The following is a 25,284-nucleotide window of genomic DNA, read 5'->3' on the forward strand; positions in this document are numbered from 1 at the left end:
GCATTTCTACAGGAAATATTAGAGGGCATGCTCCATTCAGTAAACCAAGGAAGATGAAGACATGGGATCCAGGAAACAGAGTGGGGAAGGGAATCTCTAGAACATAGGTGAAGGGAGACCCAAGACAGACAGCTGTGCCCCAGGTGGTAAGGGCAACCAGTCCAGATGGATGCAAGTTAGAAGTCACAGTGAACAAACAAAAAATGAAGACATTAAGGGAAAAAGTAACTTGTGGAAGAAAGTAACGTCAACATGATTTTACTGTATGTCTCAGCTTTGACTAGCACAGCCATAACAGGAACACAAACCTGATCTCGGTTACAGCATAATAACAGAAGGAAGACCAGGGAAGATGGATGTCTGCTTGCCTATGTGTGGTAGAGATGGAGGAACCTTGGAGAGAGATCTGCCATGTGGAGAAGTTAGGAGAAAACACGTAACACTGAAAAAAATCAAGATGCAGCAATGCAATTATATTATCTAAACTACTGGGCGGGGAGATATCCAAAGAATCATTTAAAACAGTTCAAACTTGTTTTCTCAGGGGAAGAAGGTGAGGGACTACTGTTTTTTAATTTTTTTTAATTAAGAATTTTTAAAGGCAGTAATTTTTTTTTTTTTTTTTTTTTTGAGACAGAGTCTCGTTCTGTTGCCCAGGCTGGAGTGCAGTGGCACAGACTCACTGCAACCTCTGCCTCCCAGGTTCAAGTGATTCTCCTGCCTCAGCCTCCTGAGTAGCTGGAACTACAGGTGTGTGTCACCACACCAGGCTAATTTTTGTATTTTTGGTAGAGACGATGTTTCACCATGTTGGCCAGCCCGGTCTCGAACTCCTGCCTCAGTGATCTGCCTGCCTTGGCCTCCCAAAGTGCTGGGATTACAGGCTGAGCCACCATGACCAACTGGGACTACTGTTTTTCTTAACAACCACAGACAAGTTGATTTAGCCACTTGAACAAAATTAAACAAGAAAAGGAAAGCCCACGCTCAATTCCTGGCTCTCTACCATTTACAAGCTTTGTGACTGTGAGCAAGTCACTTCTCTGATCCTGTTTCAATTATAAATGGAGACAAAATTTGCTTTGCCTACATTTTGCATGTACTAGGAAAAAAAAGTGTAAAGGTATTTTGTAGAAGACATTTGGAATAATTTTGGCAGAAAACATCCTAATCTCAATGAAGTAAAGACCTTATCCAGTAACTTTTTGACCCCAAGGATATCTTGTTCAGAGCAAAAATTATCAATAATTTTTTATGATTGTTTAGTAATTATTTAATAAAAAGAACTTCAGCTACTCGCAGCTGTTTAGGCTCTCCCTATCTTGTGAAGTGGCTTACATGTAGTGTGTTCTACTTATGAAACTATTTCCAGCTCACGAGGCCATGCCCTGCACACATGTCACTGGTTCCATGGTACATACTTGCGCATCGCCATGGTTCAGATAAAATTCAAACCAAAAACAGAATCTGGGGGATAAATTCATGACCTGAGAAGTCTAAACAATTATCTTTGAAGCAATGGAGACTAGATAGTTACTTCTGAATATTTACAAACTAACTGAAAAAATCCAACATACAATTATGTTATTAGATATGACATAAATATGTATCATTGCAGTTCATACCCAAATACAGCTCTCTTTCTTGGATCACATGCACTTTGGGAAAATAATCTGACGCAGTGCCTTGCACCAGTGATTTAATTTAAATCTAAGCTATAAAGTAAGACCTGTCATTAATAAAAACAACACTCCTGCTTCCAAATGATTCACATTTACAACTGATAAAACCATTAGCTATTCAAAAGTTCATTAACCCAATTCTCTCTCTCTGCAATTTTGCTACCATATTGTTAAAGGAAAGGGGAATAATCCTTGTTGAAGGCCTACTTTGTTCCATGCATTGTAAGGTACTTTGCACACTGTATTTCATTTAGGTCTCATACAACTGTTTAAGGTGTATGAGACCTAAGGCTTTTTTATATACAAAAAGCACATCTCAAACTTCATCTCAAACTCATTTGCCCTTTCCTTCAATCCACCCAGCTATATTTCAGTGCAATTCCCAAATGTTCTAAGGCTGGAAAATAACATCATGGGAAATTTTTTTTTAAATAACAGATGTATAAACATGTATTTTGATCTTACCTTAATAAGAGCTCTCATATTTTAGTGTATGACCACACAAATTAAACTTTTTTGCATATACACAATGGTACATCTATGACAATTAGAGATAAATGCCTAACCCCACTTCCTTTTGCAGCAGAGGGGTGATACAGATCTGTCAACAGCTATGAATGTTAAAATAATTTTTAAAATCCTATTAAAAGGGCAAGAATTCAAGTGCTGAGAATCCAAACAGAATTCATGGATCCCACACACAGTCCAATGACCCCAGGGATGTTTCTAAAATTGTTGAACTCCTATGTTTACTGTTCTCTTTCCTTCATTGTCATTTATAGAAAGTTACACCAAATGTTCTACACTAAGCCAGAAAAGCTTTATCTGATGAAAGGGATCATTTGGAAAGCCAATGTATGATAAAGGATTAAAAAACAAAGACAGCTGGAAATAACCACCATAATGTTTTCAAGAACATTTATACATCTTTTTAATTAGATTAGCTTTACAAGCAACTTGAGAGCTCTTTCATAATGAAACACTGCTTTTCAAATTACATGACTTTATAGTCTATCTATATATGAATCCTGAAAATCTTTGCCTACTATTGATAAAGGTCTGTGTTTTACAGCTGGTTAATGTGTTGAATAAAAACAGCATTATGAAGCTTTATCTTTAACCAGGATTAAACACATATAGGCCACAAACAGTTTTAAATTTTGTTTGAAATAGAGTCCTGCTTGGTGACAAGTTAATAGTCCCACTAACATGAAATGAATGGATATTAAAGAAATGGCCAACCCGATTTCTTGATCTTTTCACAATGATTTCCAAGAGAGTATATAAACTTTTCCAAAAAATATACAATTTAAGACCTGTCTGGCAAGCACAACCCACAGATAGTAGAATCTGATACTTTTTACAACTGTAGAGGTACACACTGAATGACAACAGGGGCTCCCAAATTAAAAGGCTGTGGCTGTACATCTTGATAATCAAACAAACCTCCCATCAACATAAAACAATTTCTACTAACCCTAAAAAAGATAATGCTTTTGAGTTGTGGCCTAACGCCGCGCACTGTACTATAGACCAGATGGCAAAGACAACTTGCGCTCCCGGGTTGGGCTGGCAGAGGCACTTACTGTAGAGAAGTGATGTTATCATCTGGAAGGAAGGGGAAGAAGTAGAACAAAACTGAATATGGGCGAGGAAAAAACAAGAAACTCTCACTTTCTCCTGCAAATTCTCCTAAGTGAGGTCACTATACTGAACATTCAATCTCACCCTAAGTCCACACTGTTGGCTTCACTACCCAATTTTTTTTTTCATGTTTTACATGAATAGCAATGGCAATCTTTTAATAAAAATTACTGAGCTTCCCATAGAAAAGGTCTCTAATTGAATACAAACTATACAGATGCTAAAAACAGTTGAAATATACAGAAAATTTCTGTATACTCACATTTTGGCAAAGAAGATCAAGGACAGAGATAGAAAACCTAAGCGGGCAAGGTCTTACACCCATAATTCATGCAAAATATGGATACCACCCTTTAGGTTTTGCTAAAAAGCCTAGGAAAGTGAAGTCTAAGCCATCCGTCCCAATTCATTCTTTACATAACAAGTCTGGGAGGCCTTGTGTGATTTTCTAATATTCATTTGTTGTTTAAAAAGTAAATAAAACCCATGAAACAAAATAAAATTATCTGATTTTGCACCTGTTTTGTTTTTTCTAAGCTAAACATCTTTCAGTACACGTAAGAAGGCTGGCATCACATCTGGGAAATGCCTTAACAGATATGTGAGGAGTTACTGCACATTAAGTCAGTAACCACACACTTCAGTTTCAATGTGTACATAATCTCCCCCTGATGCTCTTCAACAGAGACAAGGTTCTTTTCTGCAGATCAGACAGATCACAGCATTAGGAAAAAAACATAACAGCAAATTTGGAAGTACGATCAATTTAAGGAGAATCAAAAGGAAAAGACTTAGAAATGGGACATTATTGTCTACATCTACAGGATACATATACCTGAAAGCTTAAGAAAGCCCTTATCTTAGGAACTTGAAGTTGAGGATAATCTCAAGTTCACTTAGTGCCAGTCACTTTAGTTTTTAAAAAAATTTAACTTAAACCCCAGCCTAGGCAACATGGCAAAACCCCGTCTCTACTAAAAATACAAAAATTAGTCAGGCATGGTGGTGTGTGCCTGTAGTCCCAGCTAGTTGGGAGGCTGAGGTGGGAGGATTGCTTGAACTTGGGAGGCAGAGTTTGCAGTGAGCCGAGAATGCACCACTGCACTCCAGCCTGGGTAACAGAGCAAGACTGTCTCAAAAAACAAACAAAGAAAAAAAAAATTAAACTCTTCTTATTGTGTCTTTTTCCTTATAAAACATTAACTAAAAGTTATTGGTAGTAAATGGCAACTGTTTTACAATTAGGTTTCATTACTGACAATGTCAAAAAAAGCAGCAATCTTGAAGAGTTCAAATTAGTGTAAGATAGGAAGGACTACAAAACAATCTGATTTTTCAGTTGTAATTAAAGTGCTCCTTTTCTTAAGTAAAATAAAATTAATCATCAGTCACTGGCAACAATCATTATTAAGAGGTCTTTTAGGGCAAAATTTAATAGTATGAAGAGGTTTACAAAAATAGATTGATGTTATTTTGAGGAATAATACTGTAATTTTTTCTCAATTCAGTTTAGATAAATTGTACCTAATATAGAAAAATTATCCCAAATTCAAACTTGATATAAAAAAGGGAGAGATGAAATGAACTCAGCTAGATAACAGATCTGGCAAAATATAAGAATGAAAAAAATTCTACACAGGGCACTTATTTCATATCCAGACGTAAAAACCATTTTCAATTAGTAGCTTATCTTCTTCCTGTAAGCAATCACAGATTCGAAGTTGATCATGCAGTACAAAGTCATAGCAGTCAAAATCTTCTGTTTGATGCAACACAAAAAGTTGTTTCTGTTTCCTTATTAAAATGCGAACTGGTTGTCTATTTTTCTTTATCCCATTTATTCTTATTCACAAGTTAACAAACAGCGTCAACAATTATTGTAGATGAAGTGGGGTATTGCTGGATCAAAGGCTCTAGAAGACGTCTTTACCGACTGAATCTGAAGGTTTATTGAGTTCAACCCTCACACCTTTTTCACCTGCAAGGCAAAAAAAAAAAAAAAAAAATTCATTCATTTGCTAAGCACCAGAGAGCTTCTGCTACTGCATTCCACTGAATTCCTAATAGTATGGACAATATTTCAACTTTGCAAACATCATCTGAAAACTATCACACTTGTACTTTCGAAAACTTCCCTCAGCATTTTATTGTCATGAGGTTTCGAATAGTAAACCTTCAAGGATAAAACTATCCTCTACACAGAGATAATGATTTTGTTTTTATTTTAAAAGCCATTTGAATTTCTTCAACAGAGTGTTCAGTGTCTCTGAAAGCACGCTAATGAGCTTCTGCCACAAATAATGGCTTTAAAAATACATAAAAAATGCATGAATATTCCATTTTTATGTAAGGTTGACGTGCAATTACCAATGGCTCTGGAAGACACAGCTAATCAGTAATGTGAATACTCAGTGGATTTTTGGAGATAGAAAGTAGAGTTAAAGAAAAGAAGGTAAGTGGTCCATCAGATGGGAAACAGACCCCCTGCTCTTGGAGAGGCAGTCCATAAGTGGAAGAGAAGGGGAACTGGCATAATTGAAGGATCTTCAGGTTCAGTACAGGAGTGCTGACTGACCTATGTACACCATTAGCAGATAGGGAATCTACACGTCTGTGTCACTTACTGATTTTGGCATTTCAATTCATCTTCTTTGTATTAATTTTCTTCATGTCTACATTTAACATGGAAGACCTAGAGTACTGTTTAGAGCACATACATTTGAAAAGGAAAGGGTATTAATTTAAGGAGTGAATGAGAGGAAACCAGATGGCCGTTACCTAGAGTTAAGTGGCCTTTAACTGAAAAGGATAATCACAGAAAACTCAGTTTGTATTTGAATAATTTACTCAGACTTCTTTGCCTCAAATTTTCCGCATCCTTTGACAATTTTTTTGGTTAAAGATAACAATGAAGATGACTTAAGTCTTCTTAAAAAACAAGGCAAATAAGAAATCTGATAAAAAACAAAAAGTAAGTATTCGTGGTGTTAACAAAGACTATGCTTGAGTTTCCTGAAAGCATCACCTGATTGCAGGGTATTTCTGTACCAATATATCCTGGCCCCAAATGACGTTTACCTGTTAGATATTTTACTTTAGCTCGTGCTCTCTCATCTGCATCAAAATACCAAACAGTTATTGCGTACCTAAAAGAAAATTTAGAATAGGATAAGAATGATCACACTGCGGGGAAAAAGTGGTATTTTGCTGCAATGGTATATTAAAACTTGTAATGCCAAAATTATGCCTAAATTGGAATGATAAATTTAACAGCTTATTTATACAGTAACCTTGGTGCTAAAGAGTATAGCTGAGAACCAGGGGAGGCTAAAATTGATGCCTGAAGTTGATGAGTTTTTGTGACTTTCTTAACACTTATTTCAATTACTTATTTTTTGCCAGGGAACTGCAGATCAGAAAGAGACAACAGGCCAGGCACGATGGCTCACGCCTGTAATCCCAGCACTTTGGGAGGCCGAGGTGGGTGCATCACGAGGTCAGGACTTCAAGACCAACCTGGCCAATATAGCGAAACCCCATCTCTACTAAAAAAAAAAAAAAAAAAAAAAAAAAAAAAAATCAGCCATGCGTGGTGGCACATGCCTGTAGCCCCAGCTACTCAGGAGGCTGAGGCAGGAGAATCGCTTGAACTTGGGAGGTGGAGGTTGCAGTGAGCCGAGATCACACCACTGCACTCCAGCCTAGGCGACAGTGTGAGCCTCCATCTTAAAAAAAAAGAGACAACGAAAGGGTAAAAGAATGGCTGTTACAGAAAAAGCACATTATCAATAGCATAAGTACTAAAAGAAAAGAAAAGAAACAGATAAAAGGACTCAAGGCATTGCAGGCTAACAGTTTCAACAGTCCCTGAGGACATCACTACATTATAGCAAAGAGTAATGATGGATGTTTACAATTACAACCTTGACAAAGTTAAATTACACTAAGAAGTTTTAAGGATTTTTATCAAAGCAATTATACTGTGTTTTGTGTTTAAACTTTGTCTAAACTTCATTTTTCTGAAAATCTGACTTACTTAGAATATTTCATTCCACCAATAAGTGAGGCATCTCTGGTTTATTAAATACTACAAAAGACATAGTTATACCTTCTGATATAAATAATGGGGAAAATGTACAAATGCTATAGAAAGTGAAAGTATACTACAAATCACCAGTTCCTAGGCAGAATATAGCAATTAGTTCAAATATATTGTGGATTGTGGCCAGTGGTCACAGGGGAAAAAGCAACGTTGATCAGATATAGAGCCAGTAAATATGACAGAATGAAAAATCACGTAACGTATTTTGAAGTAAAGAGTATGGGAGTTTGGACAACTGGGAGCCTGAGGTGTACAGACCCCACCACTGGTGAATCACAGAGCTGAGATCTAAGGAGGCCTCCTGACTTCCAGACCAGACTCTGCTGTTTCCAGACTGCCACTACCTTTCTTACCACGTGGCTTCTTCTACTTTCGGGTGGCCCTGGAAATCGGAAAGGGCTCAGATACATAATTGTATGTATATTTTGCCCATGCCCTAAACTTTTAGTTACTTAGCAATCAGAATTCTACTATCTGGATCAACAACTTACCTTATGTCATTCTAACTTTCCAGCCTTATCACCCATTCTAGATAAGATCAGAATAGGATTCTACTTCAAGAATCCTTTTCCTCACATGATTTTCTGTGCCTTAACTGGAACAACTACGCTTTTTCCCCCAGAACTTTACTAACACGACTGCACTCCTTGCCTCTCCTCACCTACGCCAGCTAAGCCTCTCCCTTCAAGGCGCACTTGCCCATCTCTCCAATGTAACACCACCTTCGTTCCTCTTAACTCCTGTAGCACCTAGCCTCCATGTCATCTGGCATTTATTTACTATAAACTCCCAAATGTCTGTTATTTATTTATCTAAAAAGGACACAACCAAACACTCAAGATTTCATAAAAAGGAAGGTCTATGAGGCAGTTTCTGGGTCAGAAAATCTTTACAGAAGCAGCAGGGGGCAGAGACGGCACTGGGATGCCACTGGGAAGAGACACTGAATTGAAAAGGGCACATCATGTGATGTGACAGTCTTTCTTTGGTTTCCATTCAGGATTTCTTACCATCTCTGGCTACAACCTGCTTAGCTTGCTACTTATTATGTGAATTAGGATGCAGGCAACACATCTCAGAATGCAGGAAGAAAAAAGGTACAGCTGATAATCAAGTCGTTAGAGTCAACCATCACTACTAACGCCAACTTTCCACCCAGCACATCTAAGCCTGTGCCTCTTCTCGCCGCCCTAGCATCTCCTAAGCCAGTTACAGCAAATGAATGCCAGGAGCTCACTATCAGAATGTTCCAAGACCTTTCCATAATAAAAAGTAAGTATTTTAAAAACGGTACTATTTTTCTACAAATATTTACTTTCATGATAATGTCTACAATATTTCGTTTTGACAGCCAGAGCATTTTGAGTCAGGATAAATGTTTTTAAAAAAAGCATTTAAAATAAAGCACTAAACATAATAGGCTGCAAATACCCTGTAGAAAAAGTATAATGAAACAGATGCTCACTATTTGTAAAACTAATAGGATCATTTTTCTAACATTAACTGCCACACATGGTAACCTGTTCTCTACTTTTCTTTCTTCCGTTTTCTCTTCACTTCTACTCTCTGGTTACCTCTGATTTTTCTACTATGTATTCATTTTCCTATGTTGTCCCTCTCTTTTGTCCCTCACCACCTTTTAAAAAATCCTTTTCCTTTTCTTGATCTTTCTCTCTCCCAAGTAAAATACTCTTACAAAAATCAAAGAATGGATAGTAGTTAAGAGATGCACTAAGCAAGGAGGGAGTGCTAGAAAGATGGGAGGGCCTGTGCTTCCCTTTCTTCAGAGTGGCTGTGCAGAGAAAGACACATTTAGTACTAACTGTTAATGAGTCTTATACAATTATTTGAATTCAGATGACTGTGCAACATAAATCTTATACAATTATTCAAATTAAAATGACTGTGAAAAGTACCTGGCAGGAAAATACTCATTAGAAAGCTTTCAAGTTTACTCTACAGATTCCCTCCTGTCCTACCATACTCTAAACCAATTTTTTCTGAAAAGGAATACTACCTTGTAGCATATGCTGGTTGTACTTCATGAGGGTTGCGACGGTCAGACCAGAAAAACAGCAGTCTATCAAATTTGGGTTCAATGTCAGCAAACTGGGCTTTGCCTTCTGGAAAAATTCGAAGTATACCTCCACTTACCTAGGAAAAGAGACAAATCTATAAGTAGGAGTAACCAAAAATGCTACAAGATTAAATTTAGGGGAAAAAAAAAGAGACAATTTCAATGTCTTAATTGGATTATTCACAAATACATCTCAATTAATAAAGTATGAAGATGAGCTGCAATTTTAAAAGTATATGCATTGATGCAAGGAAAAATTTAGTTCTTATTTCAGGGATATTTATTTATTTATTTATTTATTGAGATGGAGTCTCGCTGTCACCCAGGCTGGAGTGTAGTGGCACAATCTCAGCTCACTACAATCTCCGCCTCCTAGGTACAAGCAATTCTCCGGCCTCAGCCTCCTGAGTAGCTGGGATTACAGGTATGCGCCACCATGCCCGGCTAATTTTTGTATTTTTAGTAGAGATGTGTTTTCACCATGTTGGTCAGGCTGAACTCGAACTCCTGACCTCAGGTCATCTGCCCACCTCAGCCTCCCAAAGTGCTGGGATTACAGCTGTGAGCCACTGTGCCCAGCCATTTTAGGGATTTTTATAAGTATCCGATGAAACACAAGAATGTTATCTGAATTTAAAAGTCTTAAAATGATGCTTGAAAGTTTTTAAAACTACTAAACATTTATTTATGCTAATGATATGTTTAACCCACTCTTGAAATAGACTTCAAGAAATTTTGAAAAAATTATTATTAGAAATAGATTATGTCAAATAAAGAGTTTACCATACTTTAAATTTCAATAAACAATAAGATAGTCACAGATACCTCTCATTTAAATAATTCAGTATATCAGTAGAAAGTGTCATCATTTATTATGACCATCATTATTGTCATCATCACCATCACCATCAGCATGTAGTCCATTAGAACCTGTGGCTCTCCCTTTCCAGATTGGGCTTGATGCATCACCTGCTTGTGAAACTTGATTCTATCCATAAAGGATTATTATTTACCTAAACACCAACTAGGCATCAAATCACAGTGGCAACTGTGGTGGACTCTGGGTGCAGAGTAGGGAATAATGCAGACAGACTTTGTCCTTGTGGTGTTTAAGATCTGGGGCTAGGCAAAACTCAACCAACCAAGTATTCCTTACTCTTGAATAACTACACTCCGAAGCAGGTAGACTCTTAAAATTGAAAGAAACTCTAACACCTGGTTAGGACAGCATGGACTTTGAGCCTAAACCTAGAATCTATAGTTAAAGCTTTATCAGGCTCACCATCAGGTAAGTTAAATTCTAGCTACTTTGATACCCCTGCCAACCTCCTCAGGTTCCAGTGTTGTTCCGAGTGATTCCCCAGGCTACTATGCAAATATCTGAAGAACCTCCAAACTGAGAACATGTTTTCTTTCCTTTTTTCCTGCTCCCTTCCCTTTGACTCAAGTCACTGGGAGTACCACAGGTGACCTGCTGAAAATATTTTAAGAGAAATGGCTACTTGACACATCCACTCTTCTTCCTCTGAATTAGGTGGCCCTCCTGTGTGCTCTCATAGCAATCTGTCTTGACACTTTGCATAACTATCTGTAACTGTCAATCTTTCTGATCTGTATCCTCCAATAGATCCTAAGCTCTGCCAGGGCTAATTCCATTTCTGCTATATCCCTAGCATCCAGAACATCTGGCACACTACATATTCAGTGCAATCTTGCAACGGAAAACTTCTATTCCACATATAAAAACACTAGGGATGTTTTTCTGCCTATGTCCTAATTTAAAACCTACATATTAATGACCCTAAGTCTTATAGAAATTGTAAGATCAGCCTAGAAAAAGCCTAACAAAATCTAGAAGTTAGAAGTTGATGAAACACAGTTCTAGCTTTCTAGCTATTCACAAAATCTGAAAAAAAGTCAATTTTTAAATTTTAACTAAAGTTACACCAATCTGTTTTGCGCCTTGAGCTCAAATACAAAATTTATTTCTCTACTTCAAACTTTGAAAGCTGTAACAGAAAAACCATGCTTGTTGACATAATGCCTCAATATATACTTAGCAGAAAGTTTAGTTCCATTCTGAACCTGGACTAGGGCAGAGAAAACTCTTCAAATCAGTGTGTGTTTTAAAAAGATTACTGGAGCACTGTGAGCATATTCTAAACTTAAAACACTTTTTAGGGTAGGATTAGGTTTTTGTACATTTAAGACTCAGGCAGTTTCCATGTGTGTGTTTTGGGGGATGCAGAGAAAGAGGTGTTTTAAAGGTTATTTGACCTTTACACCTGGCTACACAAGTATGTTCACTTTGTGAAAATCCACTGAACTATACACAGCCACTTTTCTATTTGAATATTTTACTTAAGATTTTAAAAAATCAACCAAAAAATTAGTCTGTACAGTCTCTACTGTAGTAATACATGACATATTTTAAAAAATCATTTAAATTTAATGAGACTCACGCTAATATTAAGAAAATATATATTTAAAACAAGAGAGATTAAATATACTGTACATTCTAATTGATTTTACAGGGCTTGTCAGTACTGATAAAATTCCAGTTTTTTAATAATCAGGGAAAGACTGAATCCTGCCTCCAATATTCAATTAAACAACTCAATGCCATACAATATTTTTACAAAAATGCAAAGAATAACATAGCAAATAATCCTTATTTCCTTAACAATTATCTATAATCTCCCCCAAAGCCATTATGAAACAACTGTTCTCAGAAGTGTTTGTCTAAAAACTATTAAAAGGAAAATATTTTAATAAAGGTCACTTTTCTAAAAAAGTTAGATTTTAGATAAATGCTCTAATATCTGAAAACAAATGAATCCACTTTTAAAGATTTATCAGTACTTTTTTATATGGTTTTATTGAGTTATAACTGATATACAAAAATGCCTATCTTGAACATTTACGATTTGATGAGTTTGGATGTATATGCACACCCCCGTGACACACCACAACCAAGATAATAAACATATCCATCACCTCTCAAAGTTTGTTTCCCTTCCCTTAACCTCGTGTGTGTGTGTGCGCGCGCGCGTGTGTGTGTTTAGAACACTGAACATGGAATCTCCTCTCTTAAATGTTTAAGTGCACAACACTACATTGTTAACTACAGGTATTATGTTGTATAACTTAGACTAGTATTTGTTTCATTTTACAAAAATCCACTCCTAATACCTGAGACTGAAACAAACTTAAGAGGAAAATTTTTAACTGTGTCTGTGACAGTCTCACCTATCAGAAGTATGAACATAATGCTTTTGTAAGAAAAAAATAAATGCTCAATTAAGTTGCATACCTTGGCATCCCAGTCTTTATTAAGATAATATATACATGTCACACATCTTCCATCTCCATTTGGATTATCAACATGACGTACATAACCCGTTCCATTGCCCGGATAACAAGCAACCATGGCCTGTAATAATAATAATGATGATGATTATTAAAGTCCACATATAAATAAAAAGAGAGAACAGCTAATAAATCAGATCTCTGATTTTTGGCTACTGATTTACACTTAGATTCTTCTAATAAAAATAATATTTTGTAGATAAGAAAGATAAGGCTATTCTACATTAATATTTATAGGGAACACAAGATAGGCTGATGAACAATTCAAGGACTGGTGAATTCTGCTTCACAGTGGTAACTCCAAAGATCAGAAAATTTTCATGGTCCTACTTTCACAGTCATATAAATATAGATAATCAAGATCAAGTGAGTTTTTGTCCTGCTCCATGGGAGACTTCTCTCTTCCTTGAGCTCACCTAAGAACACCTACTTTACCATCTGATAGGTGAACCAACCCAGTCAAACACCCCACCTGACACTGTCTCTGAATGGTACCAATGTTGTTTTTTTTTTTTTTTTTTTTGAGACAGGGTCTGGCTCTGTTGTTGAGGTTGGAGTGCAGTGGTGCAATCATGGCTCACTGTGGCCTCAACCTCCTGGGCTCAGGTGATTCTTCCACCTCAGCCTCCTAAGTAGCTAGGACTACAAGCACGTGTCACCAGGCTGGTTAATTTTTGTATTTTTTTGTAGAGATGGGGTCTTACTATGTTGTAATAGGGATCATTTAGGTCAACTCAACTCCAAACATTAATTCATTTAATGTCAGTGATTCTTTTTTTTAAAAAGACTAAACAAATTAGCTTATGTAAGTTTAACCTCTTTGAATCAGAAAGAAAATTATTTGCTCAGATTATAACAAGATACGGTTCAGAAGATTGCTGGATGTTAAGCATAAAGGCAGAAAAGAGGCCCAAAATAAAAAGCACAAAAAAACTTCCATATTCTAGGTGTACATGATAATCAACTGAAATTGGTAAAGGAATTTTTAAAAAGTTCTCAGGAATTATGAAGAAAACAGACAAAGACGTTCAAGGTTATGAACTATTCTTGTTTTTGTTTTTTTTTTTTTTTTACGGAGTCTTGTTCTGTCGCCCAGGCTGGAGTGCAGTGGCATGATCTCAGCTCAATGCCTCCGCCTCCCAGGTTCAAGCAATTCTCCTGCCTCAGCCTCCTGAATAGCTGGGATTACAGGTGCATGCTGCCATGCCCGGGTACTTTTTGTATTTTTAGTAGATACAGGGATTCACCATGTTGGCCAGTCTGGTCTTGAACTCCTGACCTCAAGTGATCCTCCCGCCTCAGCCTCCCAAATTACTGGAATTACAGGCATGAGCCACCACGCCCCCCAGTTTGTTATGAGCTATTCTTGAAGTCCTTTATTTCTTCATATATTAAAGTCAATGAATTAGCATAAAGTTATCAAACAGTAACCAAATTGTTCTACTATATTAAAGAAAAATGCTAATTTTTAAAATTTACTTCCCATCCCTAAGAAACTGAGAGGCATCTTAAACCTAAATCCTTATTTTAAAATCCTGTTTTCCTAGACACTCTGAATTCACTGGTCTTTACGAGAAGCAGAATTTTTGGAGAACATTATATATGTCTCTGTTTTTCCTAACTCCAGACAGACTTAAGTTCCTTCTTTCAGCACTGGAGGTTGGTAACAACCAGGAGTGTGGCATGGGCTTAGTGGGTTTAAGTGATCAATAAATGATGAGCCCAAATGATTTTCCTGTCACTAGCTACCAAGGAAAGAAGTTTACCTTGAATAGTAACTGTAAGAGAGTACTAATTTAACAACGCAATTACTCCATTTGTGGTTAACTGAGGTAATCATGATGAATTACACAATATATTGTTATTAATGGGAAAGAAGGGGGAAACCTGAACTCTACATCTCAAAAAAGTTAATTTGGGCCTTTCCAACTATCTGGTAACTTCAGTATCTCTTGTGCAAAGAAGGAAGGGGAAAATATTTGTCATTCACTCACCCCATCGCATCCCATATATCCATTTAACAAATACCTCTTGAGCATCTACTATGTATATGAAAGGCACAGGGGCTAAAATGATGAACGAAAGAGACAAGGTCCCTTACACTCATTGACAGTAGTCCCTCCTTAAAAGAAGTTTTGCTTTCTGTGATTTCAGTTACCTTTGGTCAACTTAGTCCAAAAATATTAAATGGAAAATTCCAGAAATAAATAGTTCATAAATTGCACACCGTTCTGAGGAGTGCACTGAAATACCTTGTAATCCTGCCCTGTTTTGCCTGGGATGAATCATCCCTTTGTCCAGCATATCCACACTGTAGATGCTATCCGCCCATTAGCCATTTAGTAGCCTTCTAGGTTATCAGAGCAATCATCATGGTACTTGTGTTCAAGAAAACCTTATTTTATTTAATAACAGCTCAAAGTGCAAGAGTAGCAATGTTGGCATACTGTTATAATTGTTCTATTTTATTGTTGTTGTTAATCTCTTACTTTATAAATTAAGTTTTATTATAGGTATGTATGTACAGGAAAAAACATAGTATATATAGGATTTGGTACTATCCACAGTTTCAGGCATCCACTTTGATCTCGGAAGGTATTGCCCTCAGATAAGAGGGGACTATTGTACTATGAAATCTGGTCTAATGGCATAATTAGCCAATAAACAGATATATAATATAATGTTAGGTAGTGAAAAGTTATATTTTCTTAAGATATGAAAAAAATTAAGTATATAGAGAACGATGACATGATATTCTTGAACAGTGGTTGACATCTCGGCTTACTTAAATGAAGAGAGCGGCAAGTTGGGCAAATCTCTGAAGGGAGAGCAATGTGGCAAAGGGAAAATGAGTGCTCAAAGGCTGAACAAGGCAGGAAAGAACAGCAGGCCAGTGTGGCAGGAACACAGCGAGCACGGGCCAATGTGATCAGAGAGGAACCAGGTAACCCAGAGCTGCAGGGCCTGGTAAGCCACAGGAAGGTCTTTGGATACTGTGCTAAGAAGGGACAGGAAGCCAATAGAGAATGTATCTGACTAATGTTTTAAGAATATCAGTTTCAAGTCTGTATAAATAAAAACAACCACAACAACCTCAATATCACTTACCACCTAACATGTATTGGACATTTGCTGTTTGCCACGTCCTAAGTAATTTGTGCATAATACGTTGTCTGACACAACCATGTGAGGTAAACAGTATCATTGTTCTCATCCTCACTCCCTAAAGTGAGGTTTAGAAAGGCTAACTACTATTCGCAAAGTCACATGACAGGGAATCTGGTTCCAGAACCCACGGAATCAACTACTGTACTAGATTGCAGGAAGGAAAGAGTGAAAAGAGAAGACTAAGTTAGCTATTACAGTTTTCGGGCAAGAAACCAAAGAGGCAGAGCCCAGAGTAGCAAAGTGGGGTGTATTCTGAAGGCAGAAAACCAACATGATTTGCTAATGGGTGGAGAATAAGAAGAGTCAAGAATGACTTTGGGGTTTTCAGCCTAGGTAAGTAAATGAATGGAGTCACTGTACATGAAAATGGAAACACTAGGTGAAAGAGCGTTTTATTAACAAGCATTGGGTAGGAGGGGAGTTAGTTGATCGGTAACTGTCAAAATGAGTCAGACATCCCAGAATAGAACAAAACTGAGGGCACCAGGATTATCCCCCAACATGGGATCTGTTTGTATTAGTCACTTCTAAACTGCTTTCCTTAAAGCCCTGGAGCCCTAGGGAGGTATCTAGGGGTGGGGACTAATGGGGAATGAAGTGATATGAGAAGAGGCCAAACAAGCAGGTTTTACCCCAACCTTCAACTAGAGGCAGTGCTTAGCTGTTTCCTATGTAGTATTTGAATTCCAAGTGAGGATTCTTTGAAAAAATAAAAGGCACAATAAAGAAAAGTTTTAAATGTCACGTTTTGAAGAAAAGTTTTAATAAATTTAATTTAATTGTGTTAAGTTCTATAATCCCCAGTATTGCTCAATTATCACCATCTAAATGTATTATTTAAAAGTGGCCATTACCACTTTAGTCTTATCTGGCATTCCCTAGGTCCCCTGTGCTCTGCTCTGGTGACACGAATACTGAAAAATGAAGAGAAAGGAAGAAGGGAGAGGAGATGAGTGCTCCACAGGGCCTGCGTGGATCGCCAACTCAATTAACTTGCCAATACCAGCCCCAGGAAAGGCAGTTCACAACTATAATTGTAAAAAGGATAACACGAAAAACACCAACGTAACCCTATGAACGAGAAAGCCTGAAAAAGAAACGAATGCAATCCACCACCATATAATTCTGAGGTAAATTCCTAATTTGCCACCTTATAGAGACACCAACTTTAAATGTTTCAATTTCCCATTGAGAAAAACCTATTTATACATAAACAAAATAAAACAATACTATTTTTTTCTTTTCTGATAGGAAAATATATATGATTAAAGATGTTCTTTTTATGTTTTCAGAGACAAGGTCTCACTATGTTGCCCAGGCTGGTCTTCAACTCCTGGGCTCAAACAATCTGTCTGCCCCGGCCTCCCAAAGTGCTAGGACTACAGGCGTGAGCCACTGGGCCTGGCTGATTGAGAATGTTCTTAAGATAGGAAACAGCATAAATTTGTTTTTCACTCTGAGAATAAAAGGAAGAGGTCTGCAATGCCTCTGAGGAATCTAGAGACATTTATTTCTAGCATTAGAAGGCTTAAATACGAAGCTGAACCAGGAAACTTATTTTTCTTTTTTGAGCTGAATTATTGTAAAACAGAGATACAAAGCTTAGAGAACTAAACTTTGATGGGTTATAGAACTACTATTTTTACCCTGAATGAAGGGAAAAGGTTTACTATCAGAAAAGTTATCCTATTAAACTATATTATTAAAGCACTATGCTTTGACATAGCACTATGCCTTATGTAGAGGTTGATAGCTAACATCTACTCATCACTTATAGCCCAGGCATGGATTACCTCGGCCATTCTTTACAGCAAACCTTAGGTAGGCACAATTTCTCCCCCATTTTAGAGATCAGAAAACTATACTACAGTGAAAAGAAAAAAATTGCCAAAGGTCAGAGACTCTAAATGGCAGAGACAGGATATGAACTGAGGCAGTCTAGAGAAAAACAACTTCCTTCTGTACTGTTCTTCAATTCCTTGCTCCAGAAAGGCATGTGTATAGTCTGCCCAAGAGTTCAGATGAATTGGTAATCCAGACTCCTAAGCGGCCCAGCACCTGCTGCAGTGGCATATGCTCATGCCTAATGCCCAATTCTCCCATGTCAGGATGTACAGTAAGTCCTCACTTAACAGCCTCGATAGGTTCTTGGAAACTTTAGGTGAAACAATGTATAATGAAACCAAGTTAAGTTGCTATAGCATATTTGTGGTCACAAAACATTGGCAAACTTCTAAATAAAGACCAAAGCACTTCTAATGGTAAACCCTGAAATAAATGTGAGCTACAAATACATTTAAGAAAGATTAATAAAAACAAGATAATTATTTATGCCGTTAGTCCAGTTTTAGGGTTGCAGGTGGCTGGGGCCTATCCCGGGAGCTCAAAGCATGAGATGGGAGCCAGCCTTGGGCAGGACACCATTCTACTGCAAGGTGCACTCACACACACACCCATATTCACTCACACTAAGATAACAGATACGCCAGTCCACATCCCAAAGATGCACACACTGGGATGTGGGAGGAAACTGGAGCGCCTGAAGAAAACTCTCGCAGACATGGGGAGAACCTGCAAGCTCCACACAGACAGTGGCCTCAGCCAGGAACTGATTCTTTTTCCCTCATCAACATTATAACAAAATGACACTGAATAAAATAATGTTATTCAAGAACCTGCTGTACTGCACATGGTATTTTTCAGTTTTACAGTTAGACCTTTTTAAGTCTCTTCCCTACCCACTCCCAAAGCACACATACGCATCACTATCACTACCTTAGGGGTCTACAAAAATCTAGTTCAAATACGGAAGAAAACAGGTCATGCTGGAAGGCCACCCAGGTGGGGATGTTCAAAGGGCAGCTGGAAGCGTGAGTGTGGAACTCCAAAGAAAAAGTCAAGACTGGAAATGTAAATTTAGGAGCCATCTTCACATGGGATAGTTGAAGCCGTGTGCCTGCCAGAGATTGCCAAGGAAGGGAGTATAGAGAGAAGAGAACAGAGAACAGGTTATTATGAAATAAAGTCATTTAGAATGAGAACTCCTTAAGCCTTCCTGCTTTCTTGATCACAGTAAACAACTCAGTGGTCAAAAGTTGACTTACTGTAAATGATTTCTGACTAATTTTTTGACTAATTCATTTCTAAGTGTAAATGATAAGTATATATATATTTTAAAAGACATATAAGGGCATATAGGTTGTTTCTTAAAAATTAAAAAATGCTATTATAATTAATAATATTGTGATCAACAATAGTTTCGGAGCTTAATCTTTGTAAATCCTCAATATCTTCCTAAAATTAAATTACTGTAAGTGAAATTATTAGGCCTTAAAGCTTTTTGATTGCTGAAATGTTCTCCAGAATGAGTGCATGAGCTTATATTCCTACTGGCTTTGTATGAGTACACACATCTTTTTAACCATTTGCCAACCTGGCGTAGTAAGTTTTAATCTTTGAAAATAACTCAATTTGATAGGTAACATTTATCTTACTAATGTTTTAATTACATCTTATATTTTTAAGTCAGCATTTTGCATATTTTTATTGGTCATTTAAATTCTTCAACTGCCTGCTCATATCCTTTATCCACTTTTCTACCGGGTTAATCTTTTCCCTACTGATTTATTATTATTTTAGAGACAGGGTCTCACTCTGTCACCCAGGCTGCAGTGCAGTGGCGTGATCATGGTTCACTGTAACTTTGAACACCTGGGCTCAAGCAATCCTCCCAAGTAGCTGGGACTACGGGTACATGCTACGACACCTGGCTAATTTTTTAAAGTTTTCTAGAGATGGGCTCTCACTATGCTGTTCAGGCTGGTCTTGAACTTCTGGTCTCAAGTAATCCTCCCACTATGGCCTCACAAAGTACTGGGATTACAGGTGTGAGCCACCACACTGGCCCCCTACTGATTTTCAACAGCTCTTTGGTTGTTAACCGCTGTCATATGACACAACAATTTCAACCTTTTTACTCTGCTTGTGTAGAAGAGTATGTTAATACAAAGTTTTTATTATCTGTACAGGAAGGCAGAATATAATTACATTAATTATCAATGTAAAGTTTTTAAAAGTCCACGATTCTTCCCATGTTCATAGAAGTATGAAAAATGCAGGAAAAAATGAAAGATTATTGAAGAAGAAATAGCATTGATCCAAATCACTCTCCAAATGGTCCAAGAATTATGAATTGTTTAATAATCTAACACCAAGCTACTTTCCTTATTGGGCTCTAATTCCAGACTATGATAAAAAACAAAAAATGTAAATACACACTTAAAAACCAACTGAAAAGTGATGCTCCCGACAGTATAATCTAGAGATATATCATGATGCCTTAGTACTCTCTGAGCTTTCATTTCCCTTTTAGTGAAGAATTGATAAAGTTATACTTTACAAATAAGGAATCCATCTGGTGAAACACATTATATTTTGAGCTGTCTAGCTCTGCTGTCAGAATAGAGGTCTACAATTTGTCAGCCTCAGCTATAATCTTACCAGCACTGCACAACTCTTCCCTAGGTTCCCAAGCAGGGCTCTGTATTTATACTACACACACCACTCCCACTACAAACTTCATAAGGAAGACAGAGCAACCTCTCTCCACAAGGAGACTGGGGAGCCACAGCAGGTGTCAGCTTGATCCCCACCCAGGGAATTACACAACCTCATTCCAGCCCATGCAAGGAAGTATCACTGTTGAGACAGATGTTCTGACAGCTATGGCAAACTTGTTATATTATTAATATAATTCCTTGGGAGAGTCTGCAATTTAGCATTAAAAACAAAAATACAAAACACTTAGCTGCTTGACATTACAAATATACATTCTGGCACTTGTTGAGGCTCACTGAGCACTAGGCATGAGGATACAGAGATTAAAAGTTAAACATCTGTTTCAATTCCAAGGTCTAGAAGAGTTACGATTTAAATTCCTTAAGTTATTTTGGCACAGTGTAATCATTATTTGTTTTAATGGACCAGAGGACATGAGTGAGAAGTTCCTGACATTCATCCTGGAGCACTTAGTTAACATGCAAGCCCAAGACTAGATATAAATAATCATCAGTAAATGAGGAAAGCTTGTAATCAAAAACTTACTCCAGTGAGACAACACAAGAAGCCTTATCTCACCTCAAAGCCAGAGAATTTAGTAGTTAACACAGTGGATATTAGAAATTACGACAGTATTAGAAAAGAATGGTGCTCAAGAAAGGTGTTATGGCTACAAACACTGTATAGGGACCACTGCTCTTACATGAACATGTACATGAATCTAGTGAATCTAATAGCTTACTCTTAGGGACTGTACCCTGACCCTTATGACTCCTGCTGGTTCTGTTAGTTCCCCATAAAGGAATTCTGTTATCTGATTCCAATTAGGTTCAGCTGAATTCTAAAAGCACACTAGCATTTTTGCCTTAAATAAACCTTTCATAAAAGGTGCTTGGCAGGCCGGGTACAGTGGCTCATGCCTGTAATCCCAGCACTTTGGGAGACCGAGGCAGATGGATCATCTGAGGTCAGAAGTTTGAAACCAGCCTGGCCAACATGATGAAACCCCATCTTTACTAAAAATGCAAAAATCACCCGGGTGTGGTGGCACATGCCTGTAATCCCAGCTACTCAGGAGGCTAAGGCAGGAGAATCGCTTGAACCTGGGAGGCAGAGGGTGCAGTGAGCCGACACTGCACCACTGCATTCCAGCCTGGGCAACAGGGCGAGACTCCGTCTCAAAAAAAAAAAAAAAAAAAAAAAAAAAAAGGTGCTTGTCAGATGTTCTAAAAGGATAGAGAGTAGGAATTTCATCCACCTAATAAAACAGTATTTTTGTGCTTGCTTGCTAATAAATTTTTTTTATGTGTGGCAAAACTCAGTGTGAGTTTGGCTTTCACAGTAACATGCCATTTAGAAGCTCGGTTCTGGGGGAAGAGATCTGTAACACTCATTTAACTGTAGCCTCCAAACGACAGCACCTCTCAATAAAAACCTAATACCCGTAAACCACTACTGGCTCAGGTCAGGTCACAACAGGCAAACAGTTATGAAAAGGCACACAGTACAGTGTAACAAACACCAGAACAGAGTCTGACTTACACAAGTACCCAGACAGCAAAGACATAATTAACTTTGTCATGGGAATGGGGTATCAGAAAAGACTTCATAGAGAAAGTGACAAATGTGCAGAATTTTGAAAGAAAAATAGAAGTTTTCCAGAGTAGAAGATTCTGTTCTGTACAGGGAAAAGAATATTTGCGAAAACAGAATCAATATGGCACTCTGAGAGAAATGCAAATAGAAAAACTGTTAGAAGATGAAGTGCGGTGTGGAGCATTAGGGATGGGGTAGGAGAGAGGCAGGGGCAGCTCAGAAAGGCTCTCAGTGACTCACTGAGGAACTTCACCTTATAGGCCAGTGTTGGCCAACTGTGTTCAGTAAGAATCACTTGGGTTACTTCCTAAATTATAATGATTCTTATCCCCTCCGCTTGCAATTATGACTTATCAGGTATAGCACGAGGCCTGAGATCCTGTACTTTTTTTTTGTTGACAATTATTCCTTCATAAGAGATCTTGTAGTTTAAACAAGCACTGCATTCTAATTGGCAAAAGGCCAAAAATAAAGAGTTTTGAATAATAAAATCATCATTTTTCCATTTTACAAACATCACTCAGTCCACTTGTAGAGAGGATGGCCCGGATGACATGGAATAAAAGGTTATGGACACACTGCTGATAGATGAGAGCCAGAATAAAGGGGAGTGAGAATGGAGAGGACAGAGCAGCTTAGAGCAACACTACGAGTGTGAAACAGAAAGGATGTGGTGCTGGCGAGAGAGAAAGAGCTTGTTTAAAAAATATTTTAAAAAATTAAACCCTAAAAATATACCTATGTATTCATTCAACAAATATTTTCTGAGCACCTACTATATGTCAGGCACTGTTCTAGATCTTGGGGATACAATACTTAATAGAAAAGACACAAAATTATTGCCTTAAGGAAACATTTATTCTAGCAGGAAAAGAAAGAGAAAAAAAGTCAATATACAGCGTAACATATGGTAGAAGCATTAAGAAGAAAAAAAAATGGAATAGGGAATACAATGCTAGAATGTAATTATTTATAGGGTGGTTGGTCAGGTACGCCTAGACTGAGAAGTTGACACTTAAGAAGAAATGAATGTTCCAGGCCAAAGGAATAACCGGTGCAAAGAATCAGATGGCAATGGGCCTGGCATATCTGAGGAAGAAGAGGGTCAGTGTGACTGGAGAGGAGGGAGCAAAGCAGACAACAGCGGAAGATGAAGTCAGACAGGTAAGGGGTTGGGGAAACAAACCATGGAGGGCTTTAGACGACACTATAAAGATTAAGTCACACTTCGGAAGGCACTGTGTAGTCTGGTTGCCATGTAGAGCAGGAGCTGGCAAACTACAGCCCACCGCCTGTTTTCATAAGTAAAGTTGTACTGGAATGCAGTCACACTCATTCAGTTACATATTCTCTATGGCTGCTTTTGTGCTCCGGTCTAGCAGCTATGACAGAGACCACGCAGTCCACAAAACCTAAATTTTTTACCAAAAAATCTGCCACGTCCTGATGTGCAAAACAGACTGAGGGCTGGTAAGAGTGGAAGGCAGAAGAGTAGTTAGAAGGCTACCGCGTAAACCCGGTGTGGTACAATGATCACTTGGATCACAGTGGTAGCAATGGAGGTGGTAAGAAGTGGTGGGATGCTCATACTATTTTAAAGGCAGAATAAAGCGAGATGTCCAGAAAGATTGGTATGAGGTATAAAAGAAGATGACTCTAAGGTCTTGGTTTCAGCAATAGGGAAAATGTAATTCCCATAAAGAGATGAAGACAGCATATGGTGCAGCCTGAGTCTGGAGAATGGGAGAGATCAGGCGTTCAATTTTGAACACGTTCAGTTAGGGTATGTGTAAGGCATAGTGCTAGGAAGTGTGAGTAGAACACAGAGGAAAACTGATCATTCCGACACAGATGACAATTAAAATGACCAGTCCATGCACTGACTATTTCACTGGGGAGAAGGCTGGGATCAGGAAAGGCTATCTGAAAAATGAGTTTTGAAAGAATATGAATTAGCCAGGTAAGGAAGGAGAGGGGGAATATTCCAGGAAGAGAAAAAGTCACAGGGTGTGTGTAGACACATGCTGTGTAAACTGCAAACAAGGGTGAACCTGACGTGTGAGGCAAGGAATGTGACAGGTAAGGCTGGACATAGCTCTGGCCCCTTCCCAAAAGCTTAGTAAGCCCCAGTAATGAACTTGGATTTTAGTGGGTACCAGGGAGCCACTGAAGAGTTTTAAACAGTGACACATTCAGATCTAGAGGTTTTCATTCACTTCGGTAGGTGATTGAGTGGCTCCATTTTTGTAGTACAGCTATAAAGCAGTAAGTTGGTAAGACTGGCCAGAAAACATGTAAATCAGGCTCTTAAGAATTCAATAGCTACAATAAACATGAGCTGGTTTTTTCTATTTTTGTTTTCCTGAGACAGTCTTGCTCTGTTGCTGGAGTGCAGTGGCGTGATCATGGCTCAACGCAGCCTCAGCCTCCTGGGCTCCTGCCTCAGCTTCCTGAGTAGACTAGCTAATTTTTTAATTTTTTATAGAGACAGGGTCTTACTATGTTGCCCAGCTGGTCTCAGACTTCTGGACTCAAGTGATCTGCCTGCCTTGGCCTCCCAAAGTGCTGGAATTACAGGCATGAACCACCATGCCCAGCTGGTTTTTTTTCAATAACAGTAACTCCCTTTGTAGGCAGATAACCCAACACTTCTGAGAATTATTTTGTGGCATGATGGACAAAGACTCAAGTCACAACTGTCATAAGAGTACAAGTTCTATCTGTATAGAACTCTAGTTCACAGCCTTTACAGTTATCTCATTTCAATTCTGCAACAACTCCATGAGGTATTCAGATAAATGATTATCTCCATTTTACAAATAATTCTATCTGGTCTTGTTTTAAGAGCTGAAGTGTTTAATCTTTGCATCCATACCACTGCAGGAGAGCGTCGTTCTGTTGCCCAGGCTGAAATGCAATGGCGTGATCTCGGCTCACTGCAACCTCCGCCTCCTGGGTTCCACTGATTCTCCTGTCTCAGTCTCCCAAGCAGCTGGGACTACAGGCACTCGCCACCACGCCCAGCTAATTTTTATATTTTTAATAGAGATGGGGTTTTACCATGTTGGCCAGACTGGTCACGAACTCCT

General features: G+C 38.1%; 2 protein-coding genes across 2 annotated transcripts in view; both read right to left on the bottom strand.

Annotated features, from left to right (window-relative positions):
- C1H1orf131 (chromosome 1 C1orf131 homolog) overlaps nucleotides 1-25,284 on the bottom strand; it is an 846,319-nt gene that overhangs the window by 135,411 nt on the left and 685,624 nt on the right. The window lies entirely within an intron of this gene.
- EGLN1 (egl-9 family hypoxia inducible factor 1) overlaps nucleotides 2,589-25,284 on the bottom strand; it is a 62,672-nt gene continuing 39,976 nt past the window's right edge. The window contains exons 2-5 of the mRNA XM_050770106.1: nucleotides 12,819-12,938; nucleotides 9,446-9,582; nucleotides 6,405-6,472; nucleotides 2,589-5,304 (exon numbers count right to left, since the gene is read on the bottom strand). Of these exons, the coding sequence (XP_050626063.1) occupies nucleotides 5,240-5,304; nucleotides 6,405-6,472; nucleotides 9,446-9,582; nucleotides 12,819-12,938 (390 nt within the window). The 3' untranslated portion in view covers nucleotides 2,589-5,239. The remainder of the gene's footprint in view (nucleotides 5,305-6,404; nucleotides 6,473-9,445; nucleotides 9,583-12,818; nucleotides 12,939-25,284) is intronic.

The sequence above is a fragment of the Macaca thibetana genome, chromosome 1 (genome assembly GCF_024542745.1).
Source record: "Macaca thibetana thibetana isolate TM-01 chromosome 1, ASM2454274v1, whole genome shotgun sequence".
NCBI lineage: Eukaryota > Metazoa > Chordata > Mammalia > Primates > Cercopithecidae > Macaca > Macaca thibetana.